The sequence below is a fragment of the Colletotrichum destructivum genome, chromosome 1 (assembly GCF_034447905.1).
Source record: "Colletotrichum destructivum chromosome 1, complete sequence".
NCBI classification, from domain to species: Eukaryota; Fungi; Ascomycota; class Sordariomycetes; order Glomerellales; family Glomerellaceae; genus Colletotrichum; species Colletotrichum destructivum.
In genome coordinates, this window is record NC_085896.1 from 6,599,521 (window position 1) to 6,622,446 (window position 22,926).

At 52.6% G+C, this 22,926-nt stretch overlaps 7 protein-coding genes across 7 annotated transcripts; 6 read left to right on the forward strand and 1 right to left on the reverse strand.

The window, feature by feature from the left end:
• Positions 1-3,155: 3,155 nt before the first annotated feature.
• On the forward strand, positions 3,156-3,653 carry CDEST_02000 (uncharacterized protein; the record flags this gene model as incomplete). The annotated part of the gene is made up of 1 exon (XM_062918159.1): positions 3,156-3,653. The coding sequence occupies one exon, from the start codon at positions 3,156-3,158 to the stop codon at positions 3,651-3,653; it is 498 nt and encodes a 165-aa protein (XP_062774210.1).
• Positions 3,654-5,526: 1,873 nt separating this feature from the next.
• Positions 5,527-7,220, forward strand: CDEST_02001 (Putative Zinc finger C2H2-type; the record flags this gene model as incomplete). Its single annotated transcript, XM_062918160.1, has 5 exons — positions 5,527-6,150; positions 6,202-6,375; positions 6,426-6,479; positions 6,532-6,705; positions 6,762-7,220. 5 exons carry the CDS (start codon positions 5,527-5,529, stop codon positions 7,218-7,220), a joined length of 1,485 nt encoding a protein of 494 aa, XP_062774211.1.
• A 1,951-nt stretch (positions 7,221-9,171) lies between these two features.
• CDEST_02002 (uncharacterized protein) lies at positions 9,172-10,454 on the forward strand. Its single transcript, XM_062918161.1, has 6 exons — positions 9,172-9,369; positions 9,425-9,444; positions 9,499-9,532; positions 9,579-9,984; positions 10,037-10,132; positions 10,182-10,454. Exons 1-6 carry the CDS (start codon positions 9,240-9,242, stop codon positions 10,414-10,416), a joined length of 921 nt encoding a protein of 306 aa, XP_062774212.1. The 5' UTR covers positions 9,172-9,239; the 3' UTR covers positions 10,417-10,454.
• Positions 10,455-12,420: 1,966 nt separating this feature from the next.
• CDEST_02003 (uncharacterized protein) lies at positions 12,421-14,175 on the forward strand. The gene is made up of 6 exons (XM_062918162.1): positions 12,421-12,863; positions 12,924-13,164; positions 13,233-13,379; positions 13,442-13,559; positions 13,613-13,708; positions 13,764-14,175. Exons 1-6 carry the CDS (start codon positions 12,669-12,671, stop codon positions 14,056-14,058), a joined length of 1,092 nt encoding a protein of 363 aa, XP_062774213.1. The 5' UTR covers positions 12,421-12,668; the 3' UTR covers positions 14,059-14,175.
• A 149-nt stretch (positions 14,176-14,324) lies between these two features.
• CDEST_02004 (Putative FAD/NAD(P)-binding domain superfamily) lies at positions 14,325-16,745 on the reverse strand. Its single transcript, XM_062918163.1, has 2 exons — positions 15,749-16,745; positions 14,325-15,695 (listed from the first exon to the last, which is right to left on the reverse strand). The coding sequence occupies exons 1-2, from the start codon at positions 15,932-15,934 to the stop codon at positions 14,475-14,477; spliced, it is 1,407 nt and encodes a 468-aa protein (XP_062774214.1). The 5' UTR covers positions 15,935-16,745; the 3' UTR covers positions 14,325-14,474.
• Positions 16,746-17,565: 820 nt separating this feature from the next.
• Positions 17,566-20,620, forward strand: CDEST_02005 (uncharacterized protein). Its single transcript, XM_062918164.1, has one exon. The coding sequence runs from the start codon at positions 17,609-17,611 to the stop codon at positions 18,917-18,919; it is 1,311 nt and encodes a 436-aa protein (XP_062774215.1). The 5' UTR covers positions 17,566-17,608; the 3' UTR covers positions 18,920-20,620.
• Positions 20,621-21,656: 1,036 nt separating this feature from the next.
• On the forward strand, positions 21,657-22,896 carry CDEST_02006 (uncharacterized protein; the record flags this gene model as incomplete). The annotated part of the gene is made up of 2 exons (XM_062918165.1): positions 21,657-22,708; positions 22,776-22,896. The coding sequence occupies 2 exons, from the start codon at positions 21,657-21,659 to the stop codon at positions 22,894-22,896; spliced, it is 1,173 nt and encodes a 390-aa protein (XP_062774216.1).
• Between the last annotated feature and the right edge of the window lie 30 nt (positions 22,897-22,926).

The following is a 22,926-nucleotide window of genomic DNA, read 5'->3' on the forward strand; positions in this document are numbered from 1 at the left end:
AAGGCAAGCAGCTTCACAGAGTCTTTCAGAAACCTCAACTAAGATGTCACTAAACCCAGTCAAAGGTTATGGTTTTGCACTCACTATCAAAAGCTACTTTGCCGAAACCCGATTTCACCCAAACCCGATTTTTGCCAAACTCGATGTTTCCCAAACTCGATTTCGCCCAAACCCGATTTTACCAGGGTTCGCCCTAATCAAGGTTCATCCTAGCTCCGAAACCCGATTTCGTTTAAACTCGGTTTTTTCCAAACCCGATTTTGTCCAAACCCGATTTTGCCTAAACTTGATTTTATCTGACCAGGCCGTTCCGCCCAAACTCGATTTCGCGCAAACTCGATTTCGCTCATACCCAGTTCGCACCAAGTGCTCATCATTGCCGATATGGCTTGTCCCATCAATCTTTTCAAACAACCTGAGCTTCTGGAACACACCAAGAAAATGGTTGAAAACCTTGAGCTGCAAATCGAAATGGTAGCCGCGTTTGAGTACGCTAAGGCAAGGCTGGCTAAGCCCTCAAAACTCAACACCTTTGATGTCGACAAATGCGAAATTTTCGTGGAGTTATGGAACAGCTCTTCCGTGAGTGAACGGCGCAGGAGCCAAGTTCATTTGCTCTCGGCAGGTGAAATTGCCTTTTTGTCGATTTGCTTCAGGAACCTACGATATAAGAAATTTCTGCGTACTCTTACAGCATCAAGAGTGCGAGATTATATACAGTCGCAAAAAATATCCTGCTACCGAAGGGAGATTTTTATCCGGTTGCGACGATTAGCAACCGAGATGGGAGGCCATTTCAAGGAACTTTACGACGCGACGGGACTGGACGAGCAGGTGCCAAAAAAACAAAACTATGGAGAAGGTTTGCCTCGCCCATGAGATGATCAAGATAAGAATAAAGGAACTGACCGGATTTAGGCCTCAGAGAGGCTGATACAATTGCAAGTCACGCAGACACAATGACCAACCTAGTGACATCACAGCACCTCATTCCTCGAAGCCCGCCTGCAGCATCCAATTCAATCATTTTCCCTTCGGCGGCCTGTGCCAAATTGGATAACTATTTTGGAACAGAAGTTGCAACCCAAATCTTCCGTAGCAACGGTACCTTCACGGAATCGGTGAGAGCAAGGTTCCCGCGTGTTCCTGGAGACGCATTCCTGTACGTCGATCTAATGGCAGAGGCCACATTGGTCCTCGATTTGTTCTCTGATGGAGGAGATCGTGCGAACGTTGAAGCCCTGCGCAGACGATTTGGCTCGCAAGTCATTCAGGACATCACTAAAAGCGATCTGCGAATAATGGAGGAATCTGAAGGATTGGAAGACGTGACTGAGTGTGTAGAGCTCACGTATGGTCTTCAAATACGCATCACAGCGGGAACCCCCTATGCAAACCAACTTTTCGGAGTCGATCACGTAGCATCGACCATGTATGCTCCGTATTGAATAACAACTGCAACTCCGGCAGGAAGTTTTATTTTCCCGTATGCCCTCATTATACTCCAAATCTCCTTTCCGTCTGTCGAGAATACCGCTTCTTTGCCGCCAAGTATGTAGGTCTGTTCGGTCGAAGAGGCATCAATTCTGCAGTATGGTGATGTCGTCGATAAGAGTGGTTTGACCTGTTCGTCATTCTCGGACAGTTTCTGCCAGCGTTCTTCCTGCCGACTATTAGATTAAGAAATAGGAACCAGGGTATCCAAACAAACCAAATCGTTTTTTGTGATTGACATACTCGCAACTCTGGGCACCAAGTCTCTTGGGAAAGAAACAAGATGCACAGGTGAAAAGTGCTACTGATAATGTTTGGGACACGAGGTGGGGTTGTTTGAGGTGGGTAAGGCTCTGGACGTGTTGGTGGGGTTAGGCACCGATGGCGGTCCTGTCGGCCCGATCGGGTCCGAGCAGGCTCCAATATGGCTATTCGGATTATCCTCACTCCTACTATGAGGCTCTGAGCGATCCGATAACAAACATCAGCGAATCCTAAGTTTTGAAACCTTAATAACAGCGCCAAATTGAGCGAAACACGCCTGCTCGCTGCCATAATTGTTTTTCTGGACATAATCCAATCCTCGGCATCGATATTATATCCGAAGGGGCTCAGCTGTGGCAACAGCAGGCCCTGACCACGAATCAATCGAGAGCAAGTTACGGAAAACGACAAGTCAGTAGAGAATACCCTCGTCACCATGGCATGCGAGCTATACGCTAACTTTATGTATTATTATAATGATCGCGCCCAAACGAACAACACCGAAACTGCAGCCAATGACTGGTTTTGGGTTGCCTTCACGGGGACGAATTTTGCAACGTCCCAATACGATGACGATCCGACAGAACGATTTCATCTTCGGTGCGAAGGACGCACCAGACATCAGGCATACCACAATCGATGCGGAAGAATAATACAGACCACAGATATACAGGTTGCCTGTTGCCCTCTTCGTGAAGAAGGATTGGTGTCTCTTCTAAACACGACTCTGCCTACGGACCGCCGTGCACAAGCTCTCATGCCTAGTATTCTGACAGACCGAATCAATTTAAATATGGCAATAACTGCGTGGAATTTGGGCCGGGCTAGCGTTGCGGAAGGCAACGATAGTGGTCAACAGGCAAGAACAACTTAGCCACAAAGGAACCCAGCAGGATGGAACGGGTTTACAGACACCAGGTTCACAGGACGCCTGAGTCTGGAGGGATACGGACACAATCGCTGATGAGGCCGAGCGCTTGGGGGAGACTGTACATATACAAGACAAACATGGCACTGAGAGAGACAAAACACAAGGATTTGAGTTGAAGACTTGCAGCCCAGCCCCTTGCAGTCCGTCACAACGCTGTGAAGCGCTGGTAGAGCCCGTTCTGCTGAACACCGCACCATCCTGCTGGTCCCCTAGTGCAAATCATGCAGGCGGAACTACTCACTGGAAAGAGGAACTACCTGTCACCACAGCCAATGCAACATACTGCATGAAGCTACATATGCAAGTGTCCTCGAGATGTCAGACTTCACTTCTATGGATGCGTTTACTGTCTGAGTTATGAGACTGCCGACCACTAGAATTGGACCTGGGCTGAAAGCCTGGGTATAAAGACAGGACATTGCATCCTCAGCGCGCCACATAGGAATGCCAACGGAGGGCGGCCACGATGGATCAACCAAGAAACACCACGAAGCACTTGCGCTGGCTGAGCTCCGTTCCGTATCTCCTAGCCATTATCTCTTGTCTCATGCTCAATTTTGCACCCCTCGTACCATTTGAGTGGCTCTATGATTATCTTCCGACGGTCGACCCGGACTGCATCAACCTGGTGCTTCTCCAGTGCTTCGATGACCTCCAGGAATCGTTGATCCTCTTCGTGCAACCGATGCTCGACACATCTGTCTCCGTTATTCTGTCCGACCACCCGGATCCCGACACGCGAGAGTTGACTTCCAAATCTGATTCTCTGACCGCCGTGCTGAAAGTCTGGGCCATCAAACTCCCCTCACTTACCGTTGCAATTTTCTCGATCCTCCCGTATTCGATCGAATCACTCAAGGCCATTATTGGCGGCGTTGTTATCTGTGCTATCTTGACGCTTGGGTTTGTGCCCGTCGTAAAGAAGACGCAAGACAGGAAGAGGGAACGAGACAAAGCATTGTAGAGATTACGCCTGAAATCCCCAACGAATACAAGGCTAATGATTACTAGAAAAGCGATGGATACGAAGGTAGAAACGCACATCGAACGGTACACGAGGATGTTGTACCTGCTAAATGCGATGCTGTTTGCTTGCAAGTGGGTGCGCAACGTCTGCGTTGCGGTCGTTATCTTCAGGTTTTCTGAACTCGATGTGTCCTTCGTCAGCCGGCTGAATCACAAGATCGTCTCCCTCGAGGCCGTGGCCCTAAAGGAGGTGCAGAGCCGTCTGAAGGCGGCAAAGATTGCGACTGTGGCGGCATCCCGATGCGACACACCGGACACAGCAAACGACTCGGCGCCCAAACATAAGAAAACGATGGCCAGGGCCAGAGCTGTATGCGGAGTTCTTGTCGAGGCGAGCGAGAGAACATTGGTGGCATTGACACCAGAGACGAATTGCAAAGCAGTCGGAAGTCACCTACGGGATTGGGCTTCGAGCCTGGGTGACTGGTGCGTCAGTGAAGCTAAGGCCGCCCGGAACCGCGGATCGCCAGTGCCTGCCGAAAACGGGCCGTCCAGCCAGCCTGAGCGGTCCCCCCTCCTAGCACCACGCTTGAACCCGACCGACAGAGGGCCGGTCGCTTCGCTGCGTTGGAACGGACGGGATGCCTCATACGGCGCGCTCTCGTCGCAGCCCATCCGCAGCCTCCCGCGGGGTGGGACCACTCTGTGGGAGGCCGGCTCCAGGTCTGCGTGGTGGTGGCCTTGGGAAAGGGCAAGGGTCTTGCAGTGGGTACGACACAAATTGATCTCTGGTCGCGAAGATGTTGGGAGCCAGCCACTGTCAGCGAGTGGGCCCGACCATGGAGTAGGGGGTGTGTAGACTAAGTAAATCGCGAGTACAGTACCTTTCTCGCGTGGGCGAATTGGTTCCAAGTCCAGACGCTGTGACGCGACTCGGTGGGTGTGTGATTGCGTTGGCTGGCGGCGCGGGCGGCGCGGGCGACGCGGCGCAAGTGCTTGTCCCTTCAACGCTGCCACAGAGAGCCAGCCCGTGCGCGAAGCGGGTAGTTGGACCAGCAAACAGCCCCTTACCTGGAACCGCACATGTGGCCAGTGGTCCGAGCTGGGCTGGTCCAAGGAAAGCCAGTCAACGAACTACATCAATCGGGGTGGCCCTCGTGGTGCGCATTGCCCCATCTGCGCCGTCCAGCATTGTGCATCGTCGCTGCGTCTGTCATTTCTCCGTTTCTCAGCGACTGGAGGTCCCACGATGGCGACCCGATGCAACCCGGCGATTCGACGAGCCAATGGCGGCTTCCAATTGAGTCAATCCGACGCAGGTCGAGGGGAAGAAGCAACGACGTTTCGAAGGCCACGCGGTCAAGATCGCGAACGTGGAGAGGTGCACAGTAGGCGTCGCAATCTTGCCGGCTGGTTCAGCCCATCCTGCAAGATTCTCCTCTCGGCGGTGTCCTTCAGTGGTCTTGTCGATGGGATCGCTATGCTTCTGTCCCGTTCGCCATAACAGGGTTGACCTGCAGCAAACCTCTGCCCTGGACATCCACGTTTTCTTCTCGTCAGCTAACCTTGATCCTAGAGGTCTCGTTTCAGGGCATGTATGCTCATGGTCAGATCTCGGAAACCAAAATGGTCGACTTGCATTCAGGTCCCAAAATCGCCTCCCTTGTGTGCGTCTCCCCGGATATAGCGACGCGCTCAACCATGGGGTCTGAACAGCAAAAACAGTGTTCTTTCTTTCCTTCCACTTTTTATATCACCAGCTGCTCCTTCGGTCTGGTTGGACTGTCTTTTTGACGAGTTTTGCATTTGTTTCCAAGCCCATGGTGTTCACGAACAAAACCCCATCCTTTCAGCAGCTTGACATCATCCCAATGTTCACGGAACCCACAGCCACGCCCCAGGCCTGGGGCCCCTGGCAGCAGAGGCCTGCTGGCTATGAGTACGCCATGATGGACAACTCGGCCTTCATACCGTACGAATACAGAGCAGCAACATCTGCTCCCATGAACGGCGCCATCATGGCCCCTCAATACATGGTCGCACCTCAGTACAACTTGACACCAATGCCGGCAATGGGTCATTGCACAAGTCAGAATCACTTCGCCTATGCTGAGTACGATTCGCCTCCGACCAACATGAACATGCCTTTCAGACTCCCGGCACATCAGGAGCGGCCGGTCATGCCCGTTGCCGCTCCAGAGCATGATATCCCTCGTGCTAGCTCGTACTCCCAAGAAAGCCCACTGGCCCAGAGCGACCGAAACAGCACCATTTCCACCCACGGCGAGACGAAAATTTGCAACCCCAAGACACCCCACCCGCTCAACACCAAGGACATCAAATTCAACAAGCCCACTAGCGCCGAACCTGTAAACTTCACCACTGCCATCGATACTCTTATGAAGGCTATTCAGAAGAGACGGGACTCGGAGGACATCGTTAAAGGTGTCCCAGAAATTGAGCAGCTTGTTAAGCCAGAGCCCAGGTCACCCAAGGTAAGTCTGAACGACAAATTCTGGCAGTTACAATTGCTGATCTCTGAAAAGCCGGAGGCTGGCCCAGTCACTTCTGTTCCAACACCTGCCCCGGCGGCCACGGAGTCCACAGATACCCCTAAGCCCAAGCGCTACGTCTGCACCGTTGATGGCTGCGGCAAGAGCTTTTACCAGAGCAACCACTTGGACACTCACAGGCGTGCCCATACCGGCGAGAAGCCACACGTAGGTTAGCCTTGTCTATTATTGTTCTGGAAGACACTGACAGTTTCTAGCAATGCAAATGGCCTCGTTGTGGACGCACTTTCTCCCAGCCGGGCAACCTCAAGGTGAGCAGTCATCGACATCGAGCCATGTTCACGTGGACTAACGCATGAACAGACTCACGTGCGTCGCCACACTGGCGAGAAGCCTTTCCGATGCGAGCAGTGCAGCAAGGTCTTTGCGCAGCGCGGCAACCTCCAGACGCACATGGCGACACACACCAACGCAAAACCATTCGTCTGCAAGTTGGATGATTGCAACAAGATGTTCACACAGAGAGGGAATCTCAAGGTACGTGAAGTGTTTCTTGCACAAAGCATCACCTCAGCTAACGTCTCCGTCTCCAGAACCACCAAAACAAATACCACGAGAAGACCCTGATGGAGATGACAGACTGGATCGTTTCCATCTCCGATATTGACGCGCTGTCCGACGACCAAAGAGAGATGTACTGGTACTTTGCCAACCTCTACAAGAACAGCAACAAGGGCATTAAGGGTCGCGGCAAGGACCGCAAAGTGAGCAACCGCGGCTCCAAGTCCAAGACGGCGCCTTCATCATACCCTGTTAAGCGCGTTCCTGGACCTTCCAGCCTAGCAGCCTACAGCTCGAAGCGACTACCTCCACCAGAGCAGTACTTGCAGCAGCAGCAGCAGCACCACCACCACCACCACCATCAACAAAGCTACGAGGTTTACGACACAGACATGGACCAGTCCTCGAGCGCCAGCAGCCCTAGATACGACGGGATTCCTGTTGCGTACCGTGACCGCATGTACCAGCAGTCAACTCATGCGATGTACTAACGGTCGAGCAACGGCGAGCACTTGAACGGACATCGGCTGCGAGGTCTACAACAGGGCATGGACCAGTGCTCGAGCGCTAGCTGTCTATTCATGACAGCCTATCTGCCACTTACTGCAACTACGAAACTCTTCTGTCAATGTACAGTTTTGTTAATTGTGAACACCATGATTATGGGAAGAACAAGGCATATGACGATACGATATTCCGATGGAGCTGGAAAAAAACTGCGATACGGCCGAGATACTTGTTTACGTACAAATTAGTTCCGATCAGAAAGCATCCACACTCTTCACACTCCATGCCTGATATGTTCCTCTGTACCAATCTGGCCGATCACCTGGCTAGAGGTCAGCATCCAATTTGGATGATGCCAACCGGACCGGTGACTGGGATACCCTGCTGTGATGGCGAAAGACAGAAGTGGACTGGGCCACGGTAACAAACCCTCACCCGGCCACGCCATCTGCCTCAGTCGCCGACGTGTGGTGGCCCGAAGTCCACGATAGATTGACGTTGGCCAAGCTGACTGGTGCGTCGCACTCCGGACAGACCCCCGTACAGCTTAATGGCGGCGGGCCAGGATATGGTACTAGCGCTCTTCAAACCCTGGAGGGATTCTCTCCACCCAGACGTGGGTCGGAACAGGGGCGCGGCCCCCGACAGTCAGTGCAGCGGCAGGAGCCAAAACTGGCTCGAACATCCATCAGGGGCCGCGCCTCGCGAGCACCCGCTGGCGTCCCCCGAGTAAAGGAACCAAGTCCACGCAGTACCAACAGCTTTAGAGCCACCCCCAAGACCCCCTGCCTGGTCTTCCGAGGCCAGTGGTACCAGACGGTACCTCTCGCCACGCCCGGACCTGAGATCAGACGCGGCGGACGACGAGTCAGCCCTGTCGTTGTCTGCCAATCGCACCGCTGCGGAGATACCACTGCTCCTGTCGGCTAAACCAAGTGGGACATCGTGCGCTGGCCAATCACGTCGCCCCCAACCTACTTCACTCCATCATCCGCTCGACGTTGGTGCTCGACGCGAGTGGGAAACCGATCCAATGCTTGACAGTTGGCTCTTGGCCGGGGACCATCGAGCGAGCCGGGCATGGCCGATGTGAGATTCGTTCTGCACCAACAAGATTGGCATCGACAGGATGATTCCGCAAGGGCCGAGATGTGTCGGCGGTGCACAATCTGCCAATGACAGTACGCGAGCCTGATGCTCAAACGTCAAGAGACCACCGGGGTGTCAAACATGATAGAAGGACACGTTCTGTTCCAAATTTCCTATTCAAGTGTTGCATATTCATAACCAAGCCCATGCGGCATTCGTGTTCATGAATGTTATCGCCTACGTGTGTCAGCCGTAACAGTGGGAGCCGGACCTGGGGGCTTTCAAAGGGTATGCTGCCTCTCTGGAACGTCGTTGGGCATTGGGATCATCGTAAGGTCTTCAGAAATGGCCATGCATATTCCTCCTTTACGACTTGGGCCGGATCACAAATAGTGCAACTGATCAACGCGTGGACCCAGCACAACTGAACGTTGGTCCGTAACCGTGTAATGGTGACCGCGGCGTCGACATGGTTCCCGCTGCAAGGATATCAACGGGTCATTTGCAATGCTCACAACTCGTCAACTTCTCTCGCGAATGGTAGGTGTTAACTTGTGCCCATCACGCTGTGGATGGTGAGAAGTGAGGTGCTTATGTTCGTAGATGCCGTTCGGTACGCATCTGGCAACAGTTTGCAGGTCAGAGACCCGCGTGAGGGTGTGTTGAACGTCAACTGAAGATCAAGTCATGGCATGACTCTAGCTCTAGTGTGAGCTCGACACCGCTCATGGCTAGCTCCGTCACAGTATGTCCGGAGTGGGTGTGTACAGGGGTTCCGGCAAAGGGCAGTTCTATAAGAGTCGGGAGCATCTCAACCTTCTTAAACAGGGTGGCACATCGCGTGTGCGCACAACCGCTATGAACACCACCAACAAAACTACAACCATACTACGGCGGAACCAACAGGCTACTTCATGGATCTCCAACCGTCGCTGTTGTCGGCGATCTACCTGTCGTTTAGCCTCGGTGGCGCGATCAACATCCTCACCATGAGCGTCCGTTTGGCCATAGGGTTTTTCAAGAAGAGATATGAGTGGGATGACTGTGGGTAGAACAATGAGGCGACTGCAGTGATCAACGAGAACTAATTGCAAGATAGATCTAATGCTGCCTGCTTGCGTGAGTACAGCCATTGAACCGGCGAAATCGGAGATGTTGACATCATGCAACCAGGTTTGCTCTCTCGGCGCTCAGGTAATCCTCATAGGTAAGGGCTGCTTCATGGTAGAGAAGCACGCTGACCTATTCCGCAGTCATGATACCTTCCGGCCTCTCATATTGGCAACTGAGCGACGTCGTAGAGCTCCTGATTCTGTTGAGCCATAGCTTGACGAAGCTATCTCTGGTTGGGCTGTACCTCCGCACATTCCCCTTCGGATGGCCGAGGCGGATCCAATGGGCCATGTTTGCGGCCATCTCAGCATACACTATCACCATTGCAGGGCTGCTAGCCCATCGTGCCTCCGTTTCTACATCCGTCACTCCCACAAGCATAAACGAGCTCAACTTTGACGCCCTGCTACTACCCATAGCAGCTACTGGAGCGGGTATCATCACAGACCTCTCACTTATTATCCTAGCTATTACAACCATACTTGGTCTTCGGGCGAATCCTAAGCTTCAACTCAAGCCCATCTTGGCCTTCAGTTCACCGATAATGTGGGAGCAGCCCTCTATGAGGTATCTAGGCAAGCGACTGATGCGTTCATAGAGCAACAACTAGCTCGTCTGTTCGTCTCTACTTTCTCTTTGATCTGCCAGGGAGTGTAGATACCGCAAAGACCGCTGCTACAGCGATCTTGATTCTGTGAGTGACCTCCTGGAGGGAGGCCATGGCTTGTGCTAACAAGCTCAAGATTCATTGAGGCTAACCTCACCATCGTCTGTGGCAATTTTCCCGCAATAATCGAGTTGACCAGACGAATCAAAGACAAAACCAGTGGTTGGATCAATACAGCAACATCAAGAAATAGAGGCTCTGTATCAGACAGGTGGGAAGAAGGCTCGAGCCATGAAATGAAAGGACCTGAAGCTAGTGGCGATGCTAGCAGCCAACGTGGAATATTGACCTCAGGCTCTTTGGATGTCTAGGTATCAAACAAGGCCACATACTCAATAACGAGCGCATAGTCAAGATTAGAACGATGAATATGGAGTGTTCAAGGAAGTGAAGCATGGTAGTCGTGAACCTGCCGCTCGCAAAGTTGGAGCCACACGAGACCGTACACCGATACTTAGTCGTAGCGCCGCAGCACGAGGAATGAGTAGAGTCTCGAAACATGTTCATGATGATGAAGACCGTAAAGACCGTCAGTGTGTCTGGTCCCATGGAGGAATCGGCTATGGCCATTGAATCTACGGATTGGGGTTTCTCGCAAGAGACCTCCAAGCGCATCGCCAAAGTTGCAGCGACCAAGAACCAATCCCAAGGCCAGACATCACAGGTTCGGAAGGCATATGCCCTCTGGCGAGCACCATATCTCCAACCGTTCCCAAAAGTATAGAACAACTCTGGCAGGCATCGCCCCAAACCGACCCTTGTCACGTTGATTCCACGGTGGGCAGACGCAGTCGTGTGCGCCTGAACCCCAAACACTCCCCGAGCAAGAGACAGCTTTCGACTTGGTGTTCAAAGATCACACTACTCGGCTGGACCAGACCATGCGGCATCCTGTCGGGGCAACGTCACCCATGAGAAGACCTTCGGAGACCTCGGTAGACCGAATACTGTACTGTGCCAGTCAGAGACGATCTGAAAAACAGGGGGTGGAATAGTAGCCGCACGGCATACATCTTTTTGATGTTTCGGCGTTGAACGAGTATTGTATGAACACACTTACCTTATGGTTCCTGGCAGGTTCCGCCCTGACAGATGTACGAAGAGCTAGTCATATTGCCCGTGGCCTTCTGTTCATGGCCGTGATTTGAAGTCAAAGACCGCAAATCTCCTCCGACGAAGGAAACAGACGATGAAGTAAGGACAGGAGCCTTGCAATTGCGAGATGGAGTGTCTGGGTTGTTCTCGACCAATCGCGGGACAGCCGGTGCCTCGGAGATGGATCTGCTCCACTGGGAGTTCTGGCGGAATGATTCTGCGGTCGCGATCTGCGCACGGACCACCAACCTTATGACTTTATGACTTGAGGGCTGGATTTGTCCAACTTAAGGTGATGGCTCTTCGAACAACCCTGGCTCCGAGAGGGAAGTGCGAAATTGGCATTGGGCTTGTCGGCCGTCACTGATCCGCACGCGGTGCCGATGGACCCTGCAAGTTCGGCTTGGATGTATCTACCTGATTGTCTCCGACCTGCTTGATCGGGCAGCCATCCAACAGCATTCCCACATCCTTGATTCAAGCTAGTGGCAAGCTGGTCCCCACGGAAGATCTCACAGTCTTTGTCTCCAAGGCCAGGAAGGGCAACAGGACCGTTGCGAGCAGAAAGCCAACAGCATCACCAACCGAATATGCGCCAAGGGGAAGGGGAGTGGGGGAACGGGGAACCTTTCCTGCAACACGACAGGGCTCCAAGTTCATGGAGAGTCCGCTAGGCATGCCGAGGGAATGGACTTTGACGGATGGGCGGCAAGGCATGGCTTGCATGCTGAAATGGGTACTAGCTAGCTTTATGCAAACCCGGGCGGCCTTGGTCTTTTATTCTCGTAGTGAGTAGTAGGGCGTTATCATCGAGGAGTAGGGCAATCTCCAACACAACACAATATGCACAATATCTCGCGCAATGGTCTACGAAAAACCCATTCCGCTCTCTGTGGACCTGGAAAGAACAACGATATGGCCGCAGCGAGACCTCGTAACTGACGAGTCTGTGGAAAGCAGAGGCACCTGGCCTATTCCATTTGTCTTTGGGAAAGGCGGGGGGCTGTGACCGTTGTATGGGATGGGGACGGTCGTTTGATCTGATGCCTTTGGTATGGTTGGCGCGATCCAGACGAAGTGGATGCACATGGAACAAGCTTGCACTTAGGAACCAGCCAGAACACAACCTGGGACTTGCCACGCGTGCTCCTTCCGTTGACCGAATACCAGATAAGGTAACAGAGTCCGCTTGGTATTACCCGAACTGCAAAGGCAAGGGGCCATGGTTGTCGCATGCGTTACCCTTTACCCTTTCGCTCCGAAGATTTCATTTCGTTCTCAGACGGAGCCTGGAGACAACCCGGCACAGTTGCGTGGCGGCAGGACGCTACATACATATGGACGCTGATTTCCGTGTCGAGTTTGACCGAACGCCCACCCACAGGCTTCTCTCTTAGAACTGTGCCCACCGAAACCATACCATATTCAAGTTTACTACCACCTGTCTACTTAGACTGTCCGAGCTGCAATGAACGACATCAACAAAACAGCGGCCGAGGCGTTAGACCCCGAGTGGGCAGCGGAGAGCAACACTGCGCGGATCTTGGCCGTTGTTACGACATTCCACGTCCTAGCACTCTCGTTCGTCGGTCTACGGGTGTATGCCAAAGTTCGGGTTCTCAGAGCGCCTGGATTAGATGATCTCATGATACTTCTCTCTGCGGTAGGTTTCCTTCCCATTCGAACCTGCTCCGGTTGTCGTACTGACGATCGGCTGTTCCAGCTCTGTGCTCTAGGAGGTTGGATCATCTTCGTCATCCAGGCAAACTACGGCCTCGGGAAACACTATGAGACGATCGAAAAACATGATTACATGGTGTTCCAGAAAGTCGGATTCTGGCAGTCGATCATCTCTGCTGGCTTGGCCTTCATGTGGCTCAAGATTTCTATTGCCATCTACCTTCTGCGCCTCAGTAAGAACATGAAGCATAAATGGTACAAATGGGCTTTGTGGGTAATGATTGGTATGTCGCACGAAGTGACTGGTCGCCCAGCACTATCATTTACGGGGAGAATCATCTAACCAAGCCAGGTGTAACTTCCATCTATTGCATTGGCGGCACGCTTCCTTTCTTCCTCAGATGCCGCCCTATGGAGGGCTACTGGGATAAAACAATCAAACCCACGCCGACGTGCATGGACATCAAGATGTTCATCGACTTTAGCATCGTAAACACCGGTGCGTCAGAGCTCTGGAAACGCAACTACCTACTGTGTGGTGTTATGCTGACGGATCATCAGCTTTCAATATCGGTACCGATGTTATCTTCGCTACGCTGCCTATTCCGATCGTCTGGAGCCTCCAGATGAAGCGCAGACCTCGGCTCTACGTCATTGGAATTTTGAGCCTAGGCTACATGTAAGTATACACCGGCGAAAAGCGGCCTGAGTTTTGACTGAGGAATTTTACAGCGCGGTTATCATGGGAATTGTCAAATCAACGTACCAGCTCGCGTTGGATGTGGACAAGGACAAGACATTCAACCAAAACATCCAGTTCTGGGGCTTGTGAGTGCACCAAATGCTTTTGAAACCCATGATCCCCCCGTACTCATGCATTTAGTCTGCAACTGCAACTCGGCATCATCGCGGCTTGTGCGCCGCCCTTGAAGCCGTTATTCAGGAAATTGCTCCGACTATCCTCTCATGATGACAGCACAGAACATCGGTATGGTGAGCCATCATACCGAAGTGGACCAAACATCGGCGGCCGTGAGGGTTCCGAATTGGAGCTCAGAAAACTTCCTAGCGAAGAGTCGATCCGTGATGGCATCATAGTGACTACGGATATCATACAAGACCATGAAGGGCGAAGACATGGTAAAAGTACGGAGAGCTCCATCTTCCCGGGGCGGTAGTTCTCAAGGACAATGTGTGAAGTAGAGACTTGGTGAACAAGTGCTAGTTATATATTTGATCGAAGTAGCTGCGTCCACACCTTTTCAGTTTGTCGATAGAGTCATGTCAGGTTGTCAGGTTCCAAGGAAGTGCCAAGGCATGCTGTGCTGCATCTCGAGCATGGGTGGGTGTCGCATGGCGTCAGGATACCGGATGGCGCCCTTTTGCGTTTGCATCAATATTTCTTTACGCAGAGATTCCTACACTGAGTCACCTGGAATGTAATGAAGAAGTTCAATGGAGAGGATTGATTGCGACTAAAAGATGTAAGAGTATATGTTATCATGTGGTAGTTACTACATGCACCCGCCAGCAACTGCATCGATGCCGTTGTATTTGAAATCCAGTCGGCAGCTTCCATCGTTTCTGTCTCCACTCAAAGCGTGTCTAGTAATCTGGGCAGAACAACTTGATTGTTGTACTCCCACAACACAGTCGTGAACTGTCCAGACCAAGCGCCACCTGTGTAGTATGTGCTCTTGTGGCCCTGCAGCCTGTACTGCTCCGTTATGTGGCCACCTCTGACCTCAGAGCCAGACACACGCAGGTGCATGGGGCCATGGTCAGACCAGGCCACGTACTCAAGCCTCTTTGTCCCAAGACTTGGAATCGTGCCGGCCCTGGCGAGCCTCTCGAAGGATTTGTTGATCAGGCTCTTCGCTTCGCAGGAGTTGTAGCCAGGGGGGCCGGTGACCAACACGCGAAAGTAGCCGTCGCCCAGATGGTCAAAACGACCAACAGAAGGCGTACCGGGGAGAGAAAGCCAGTTGGAGGGGTCCTGATTGGCAAGTGAGTAGCCCTTGGGAAGGGAGGGGTGGGACACGACACCAACATAGACGTTGGACCATTCCCATTTGGAAAAAACGGCCTTCTCTGTGTCGTCGATGTCGATCCCTTCAAGATTGGAAAGGGTGGGCTCGAAGGCAATGAGGAGCTTCTTTGCGATGATCAGAGTTTGTTGTCCGTTAGGGCCGCGGACTTCAACTTCAACACCCTTACGCGTTCGATTAGTGCGAACGGCCACGGAAGAGAGGAAGACGTCGTTGCCCAGAAGCTCAGCAATAGCGTCGTAAAGGTCCTGCTTCCTCCGAGAAACGGGCACGAAGGATGAGACCTCTCCCAGAAGAGAGCGGGCAAGGTCGGCGCCGAAGGCCTGCATCACGTACAGGGTCGTCTGGTTGGCAAGGTTGCCCATCCCTAGACCTGTGACCTGAAAGATGCGCGGGACCGCAGCGGAAAGGTTGTGCTTCTTGACAAATTCCGAGAAATTCAGCGTCAAGTCCTCCGGAATATCGGCAGTGGTGTTCGGAAAGTTGGCGTAGGAAGGACTGATCATTGGCTCGTACTCTTCGCAGATGACAAGGTATCTTTTAAGAGCGGCCGTGGTTTCGTTCGAGGATGGCATCGAAAGATTCGTGATGCGGCCCGTGTTGAAGTCGGCATACGTGGATATAAGGGGCGAACGGACCGGACCCTGGACTTCTATATTGAATCGTGCGAAAAAGGCGCGGGCGGCGCCATAGTCGGTGTATGAGTTGACGCCGTAGTCGTACAGTTTGCCAGTTTGAGGGTCGTCGAATGATCCAACATGGCCACCCTGGATGCGTCAGTTCTCTGTCCGCCATGCAGTGCGTCTACCGGGGAACCTACAAGGCGACGTTGTTTCTCTACAACGGCGACAGTCTTATCAAACTTGTGGAGTTGGGCAGCGGCATGGGCGCCGGAAGCACCGCCACCAAGAATCACGACATCCCTTTCGATGACGTTCGTAACCTTCGTGAAGGTCGCTGCCACGAGGGACAAGGAAAGGAGAACAGCGAAGATACGCGTAGACATGGTGGCTGTTGAGGTAAGAGAGGGAAGATGATCGATGCTGGGAAAGGGGGATTTGGACTGTCGAAGTTTCTTCTTGGTCCTTATAAATACCTCGGTCCCAATGCCATAGGCTGCCGACTTGACTTCAAGGATGTAAAGTCCAGTGTGTTCTCAGCATGGGGCAGCCGACTAGCCCCATTGAACGAAGCAGATCCGTGAAGTATTGGACGGGGTTATGACGGAGCCTAAAAGTGGTCCGCCGTGCTGGGCTCGGCCGTGGAGACCCTCTGGCAACATGGCCCAGAAGTTCCATGAACGCTCATGTGCACGGCTGAAGCCGGAAGGCAGACGGTTCTGGCAACGTCCGCGAAGAGATAGTGACAAGGGAAAACAGTCCTCGCTGTAGCAGTCGATCAGCAATTGGCCTGTTCCTTGCAGCTGTCCACGTCTGCAAACACGATGAGAGTCACTGAAGCTGCCGAGGCCGTCGCTTGTTGGTGTTGGCCAATCGCGGGCTAGCCGGCGACTCGAGAATGAATGTGCCCCACTGGGTGGAAGTTGCCAGCCGACATGGTGGGCAAAAGGCATGGGTTTTTAGAAGCTGCTCGACTGAGAGTCACGGAATGGTGTCCGCGTCGGTGAACGCTCATCAAGACCGAGTGGCTTCGACTTGGCGGGCACGACATGCGCATCGACCCCGGCTTGCTGTTGTAGATTATTGCGCAACCCAGTTGCCACCTCCCTGTCTCTGGGCGCATCGTAATAATGGCGGTGTCGGACTGGGTGCAAGGGCTTCTGCGTACTTGTGCGCGCGCAATGAACAACTAGAACACTTTTCGGCTCATCCTTCTCTGTCTAGGCCCGCTCACTTCGTGCTCTTGCCTGGTTGCAAGGAATGCTACCTTGGAGTTGATGTCCAGCCATAGTGTCTCTGTGGGCCGGTGCCCTGTCTATGATGTTTGGACGGTGTGGCCGTATGGAGATCCAAGGGAACCTGTCTCCCTACTTAATTTCAGGGACGTGTGTTAGCCGTGCAGGGGCCGGGGAGATGGCGACCGTCACCCCGTTGAATAGGGCCTGTGCGGCGAATGACCATGGAGCGCCCTTGGCCAAAGAACAAGTACAGAGTACATGGCACTGAGCCTGGAAGGAGTGACCCCCTCACCACTCGCAGACAGGGCCGTCGGGAATGCTTCCCTGTCCACTTGCCAGGCTGCCAGGCACCACAAAATTGTTTGCTTTCGTGCGGCAGCATGGGCCGCTTCGCGTGGCAAAAAAACCAATCACACGCGATCAGATCTCCCCAATTTCAGCCAATCATACGGTCGTCTGCGAACGACATCTTCAAAGGTGAGATTTGGTGGTCGCAGCCAAGTCGTTGTTGAGCCAAGGCCTGCCAGTCCATCGACTGGTGTCATTGACCTGCTTCAGTCGACCGCGTTGCGAGTTGGAAATGACCTGAATGCCCCTGTACAAGGGCCCGAGACGTGCTTCTGCCAGCCCAAGGGCCCTGGGTGGATCTCTACCGAACGACATATTGGTGGATTTGCCCTTGCTGTCCATCTTGCGTGACCCTCCCGCACATCCTGAGCACTTGATGGACATATATATTGCCTTCGTCCCACGTATGCATTCCCGCTCGACCTGTCATTGTTGTTGACCTCCCCGCAAGATCTCAATTGCGGCACCTTCGCCATGGACCACGACTCCCACAACGGCCGGAGACCTACGCGCCAAGATGTGGAGAGATACTGCGGATATCTAAACATGACCAAAAACCTTTTCTACCACAAACTCGAAACGACGTACTTGGACAACACAGAAAACCAAATGAACCATTTGACCGAGCTTTTCAGCTGTGAGAAAGAAATCAACGCTACAATTGCTCAAGAAAAGTACGAAGACGCAAACGATTTGGCCCTGCTTGTCTGCTTCAAGAAAAGAATGGAAGTTGGAATTGCTCGAAAGTACAAAATCTTGGAGAGCCTCAAGATCCAGTTCTTCAATGACATAATTGCCCTTTACGAAAAGACTCGGAACCATCCACTGGACATCTCCGCCTTTCTAACTCAAAATCACCGCGAGGAGAAAGAGATCGCCTTGGTCGCCGAATCCGCTCTAGCCGCACTCCAGCCCAGCAATGCCGAGGTTGTCGAGTCCGTTGATGCGCCAATCACTAGAGCAAACCTCACTCTCAAACACGACGGAAAAGTCTACACATATCCTGAGTGTATGGAAGGCGTCCCTGTCGAGAAGATTCACCGGGAGCATCCCTACTTAAAATCGGCCTGGACAGATATTGCGACCAGAATCAAGTCAGAACTGGATGTGTGGCGCGAGCAACTTGACTCCAAGAAATCGACCAAAGAACCATACAAAGAATCCTCTCTTGCGCGAAAGGTGAACCAAGGAGAGGCCATCCTGAAGTTCTTGGAGGAAGCCGACTTTTACCCATATCAGCTCGTGGCGAAGAAGTACATGACGATTCAGCTAGCTACTCATAGCACCATTTACCGTCTGGCCCACATCTTGCAGACCCTGAAGGGCTTCAAGACGCTCGACATCACCCCATTGGAGTGGCTTCGACAGCGCCTGCAACAGATCATCACCAAGGAAGGGTCCCGCTTCAATCTCGCCAAGACCATTCGCAACATTCATCGTGATCCCAAGTATGTTACTCTGCGAGAATCCAACGGCAGGAACACCATGGATCGGTCGAAAATCAAGAACCCGGATCATCCGCGGAAGCGCAAAGACACAACCAATGACCCGAATCCGAGGAAGCGCCAGATGACACAGGCTTCTGTCCAGCATAAAATCGACCCTCCAAGGAAAAGAAAGGCAGTAGAGACTGAGCAAAGCACCAAGTTCGCCAATATTCCAAGCACCCAGAAGGCCCAAGTTAAGGCTGACGAAATAGAGGATATCACAGCTGAGTCCAACGACTCTTATTGCCCTATTGCAGCTGAAGATTGTATAGTGGTGGCATTTGGACCTTCGCAATAGTTAATTGAACAGAGTAGTGTTGGTGGTAATATCCTCATTTTGGGTGCCTAGGTGTGGAACCTTGACTCACTTGTTCCAAGGCTTGTTAAGATCGGTGCCGCCCAAGACATCACGAAACCATCTTCGTTCGATTCTGGTGGCGTTGGATCCGTCTCCGGATTTCTCAACTTTTCTTAAGGCTTCCGATTCGATTTGATAAATGAGCGACTTGTCAGGCGGAAGCTGGGCCTAACGATGCAATTACTATTGAAGCCCCGTTGGAATTTGTGGTTGATGTGAAAGAAGAATCGATACAACACTAGTATTCCAAATGCTCCCCCCCTTTATCGTTCAGATCCTATCCATGCTCCGTGCTGGGCGGTATATGGTCAGGTACCACGACGACCAAGCTCGCATGGACAGGCCGTTGCCTGCCGGAGGGAACGCCACCGAAACAATACCAGGACCAGGACCAAGACCTGACTGGGTATAGGTACTGACGGCGTGGTCCTGCGACCCTGGTCGAGATGGGCAATCCCATCATCCCATGTCCTCTTCTAGTTCCTCCTCGTCGACGGCTTGCTGGTGCGAACATCGACAGTACGGCTTGCTGGTGCGTACATCGACAGTACGGCTGTACCATGATCATCCTCTCTCCCATACCATCCATGCCCATGCCTGCAGCTCTGGGCTAGTTTAGGTTTAGTTCGTTCCGTCAAAATCGTTATCCTTTCCCTCAATCAGCAATAGTCTCGTTCCCAGATATACGACAAGGCATTAAGAATCCGCGAGCTGTGCGCTCCTTCTTTTTGTTCCAGTTCACCTCGTAAACGCACCAGGATCCGATTCACCAACAAGACTTTGTAGTCGGAGCTCTTATTGTCCAAGGCTGGCTCGTGTCAGTTTCAGTGTGCTCAAATCACCGTCTTGGTTTGTCCAGTTTGGCCCTCCGCCGGTTCCTTCTCCCACTATGTATGAAAGCAACTGTCACCGCGTGTCTGATGTAATCATAATGTTATCCGCTGCTTGGCCCCCAGGCTGGGAACCAAGAGGCCCAACAGATCGACCTACAAAGACCTTCGGAAAACTTAAATTGTCTGGCCTTACACAGATAGAGCCTGTCCGCGGGATTCGAGAACGGTCTCCAGCGATCCGTCGCTCGTCTTTGAGGCCTGGCTCGAGACGTAGTTGTTCTGGATGGGGATACAATGCTACTTCTCACTGTACCTCCATTCTAGACTAACATACGCTTCTAATCGCCCATGTCCTACGTGTTTTGCTCACGACGCAGGGAGATCCACGGGACTGGGTATGTTTATGAATGGTTACTCCGCTGGACCAGGTGATGCAGTTCCCTGTAGGGCGGAAGTCGGCATAAGAAACTCTAAGAATTGGTGCACGCATACCATCTGGTTTGGGACCGTGGAAGAATACCAACCTAGCGGCTGGCATCTGCGCATAGCGGCCAGTTTTGTTGGGTGGCTGCGTTCTGTGAGGATGTTCACCTTCCATGCGTCCCTGCCTAAATCAGGACCGCAACTCTCCGAGTCAGCAAAACACCAAGAGATGGAGTGTTCACTGAAGTGGGAGATGAAACGTAACCTTGTTGAGGCCGTCGCTTGTTGGTGTTGGCCAATCGCGGGCTAGCCGGCGACTCGAGAACGAATGTGCCCCGCTGTATGGTCGTGGAAGGTGCCAACCGACAAGATAGGCAGCAGGCATGGTTTTTCAAGACGATGCTCGACTGATATTCACGGATGGCGTCCACGTTGACGAGCGTTCATTAAGACCGAGTGGCCCCCAGGACTTGGCGGGAAAGACCTGCGCATCGACTGACCCTGGCCAACATGAGCCTGCTTGCTGTTGTTGATAATTGCGCAATCTACTTAGGATAGTGGACCTGTATCTGGGCGCATCGTAACCATGACGGTGTTGAATCGGGTGCGAGGGCTTCAGCGTACCCGCACGCGCGATGGACAATAAGGACACTATCTGGCTCATCTTTCCTTGTCTCGGTTCACCATTCCCATACTCTTGCCTGATTGCTGTCCTGGAGTTGATGACAGACCAGGGTGTCTTTGACGATGCGGCCGTACATAGTATGGAGATCCAAGGGAACCTGTCTCTCCACTTGATTTCAAGGACGGATGCTGGCCATGCAGGGGCTGGGAGATGGCGACCTCGCGCCGTTGACAGGGCCTGTGCGGTGAATGACCCTGGAGCGCCATGGCCAAAGACCAAGTACAGAGTACATGGCACTGAGCCTGGAAGGAGCGACGCCCCCCTCACCATTCGCAGACAGGGGCAGGGGATGCTTGTCCACTTGCCAGGCACCGCAAAAGGGTTTGCTTTTCGTGCGGCATGGGCCGCTTCGCGTGGCAGAAAACCAATCACACGCGATCAGACAACCCCAATTTCAGCCAATCATATGATCGTCCGCGAACGACACCTGCAAAGGTGACATTCAGTGGTCGTAGTCAAGTCATTGTCGAGCCAAGGCCTGCCAGTCCATCACTGGTGTCAATTAACGACTTCAGTCGACCGCGTCGCGACCTGAAAGGACCTGAATGTCCGCTACGCATGGGCCCGAGACGTGCGTCTGCCAGCCTAGGGCCCTTGGTGGACGAATTTCCATGGTGGGTTTGTGCCCTCGCTCTATCGCACGTCCTGATGAATATATTTATTACCATCGCTGTACGTCTCGACCCGATATCATGCTTTGGCTTCCCCTCAGGATCTCAGTTGTATCACCTTCGCCATGGACCTCTACTCCCGCTGGCGGCCTGCGACCCAAGTGGTGAACTGCCAGCAATACGAACACGAAAAAGACCTCAAAGTCTACCATGACTTTTTGACCAAGTCAAACCACAGAACTGCCGAGTCCATCGACGAGCCAATCAACAAGGCAAATCTCACTCTCCAACACGACGGAAATGTCTACACACATCCCAAGTGTATGAAAGGCGTCCCCATCGAGAAGATACATCCGAAACACCCCTACTGGCACTTGGGCTGGGAAGATATCGAGCCTTGGATTGAACAACTCCTGCATATGCCGCGCAATATGCCTTCACAAGTTCTCAACGCAACCATTCTGGAATTCCTCAAGGGCGCCGAATTTTGTCCGCATCAACTCGTGGCGAAGAAATACATTAAGAGCAGCCTAACTAGGATTGATGTCATTTTCCGTCTGGCCGAAACCATGCTAGCATTGAAAAGCTTCAAGCTCGACAATGTCACCCCGTTGGAGTGGTTTCGACAGCGCCTGCATGAGATCATCAACGATGAAGGGAGTAGATTCAGTCTCACCATGACGATTCTCAACTTCCGCCATGACCCCAAGTATGTCAAGCTGCGAGCTGTCAACGGCGAGAGAACCATGGACCCGTCGCAAACCAATCATCCGAATCACGACGGCCTCACTACCGGTCTTTGTTGGGAGTTGAAACGGATCAAATGCCTCGTCGACACCGTTGGCGGTGGCGCCTATAAAACACAGTACTGGCAATGGATCACCGGCGATAATTGGCAAGGCTTCCGACATTGGGGGCTCGCTAACAGAAACGGCTGCCCTACCTGGACCATCTACGACGAACCTGTCAACTTTCACTTGAAGTTGGAGCACATCAAGAAAATTCGGTGGGCTACCAACACCTTCAAGGTTGAGATCGTTTGCGAGGAGGGCGTTATGATTTCAGACAAGCCGAGAGGAAATCTCTTGGCAGAATTCAAAAGGGAAAGCACGAAGCATCGATTCCTCTACTTTTGCCACCACCACAGCATCTTCTTGGAAAAGACTGATGACGATAAGTACGCTTGCTATATCTACAGATACATATCAGTGACGCTGACGAACCATTACATTCACGACATTGAGACCGCATGGGTCGAACTTAAGTCCCGTACTGTCCCAGAACCAGACTCAAGACGTGTCGGAATCCGTGCACCGCAAGGCACCGCAGAACTATCTTCACTCGGGTCTTCAGGTTACGGCTTGATGCCGGATTTTCGCCCAATTCAACGTGTCA

Excerpts from the sequence above, each read along its gene's own strand:
- CDEST_02003 (XM_062918162.1), top strand. The coding sequence starts at position 12,669 with ATGAACGACATCAACAAAACAGCGGCCGAGGCGTTAGACCCCGAGTGG. Across the intron at positions 13,165-13,232 it reads GGCTTTGTGGGTAATGATTG|GTGTAACTTCCATCTATTGC; the intron begins GTATGTCGCACG and ends TAACCAAGCCAG. Across the intron at positions 13,560-13,612 it reads ATTTTGAGCCTAGGCTACAT|CGCGGTTATCATGGGAATTG; the intron begins GTAAGTATACAC and ends GGAATTTTACAG.
- CDEST_02004 (XM_062918163.1), bottom strand. The coding sequence starts at position 15,934 with ATGTCTACGCGTATCTTCGCTGTTCTCCTTTCCTTGTCCCTCGTGGCA. Across the intron at positions 15,696-15,748 it reads TAGAGAAACAACGTCGCCTT|GGTGGCCATGTTGGATCATT; the intron begins GTAGGTTCCCCG and ends TGACGCATCCAG.
- CDEST_02002 (XM_062918161.1), top strand. The coding sequence starts at position 9,240 with ATGGATCTCCAACCGTCGCTGTTGTCGGCGATCTACCTGTCGTTTAGC. Across the intron at positions 9,445-9,498 it reads ATCTAATGCTGCCTGCTTGC|GTTTGCTCTCTCGGCGCTCA; the intron begins GTGAGTACAGCC and ends TCATGCAACCAG. Across the intron at positions 9,533-9,578 it reads CGCTCAGGTAATCCTCATAG|TCATGATACCTTCCGGCCTC; the intron begins GTAAGGGCTGCT and ends CCTATTCCGCAG.
- CDEST_02005 (XM_062918164.1), top strand. The coding sequence starts at position 17,609 with ATGGACCACGACTCCCACAACGGCCGGAGACCTACGCGCCAAGATGTG.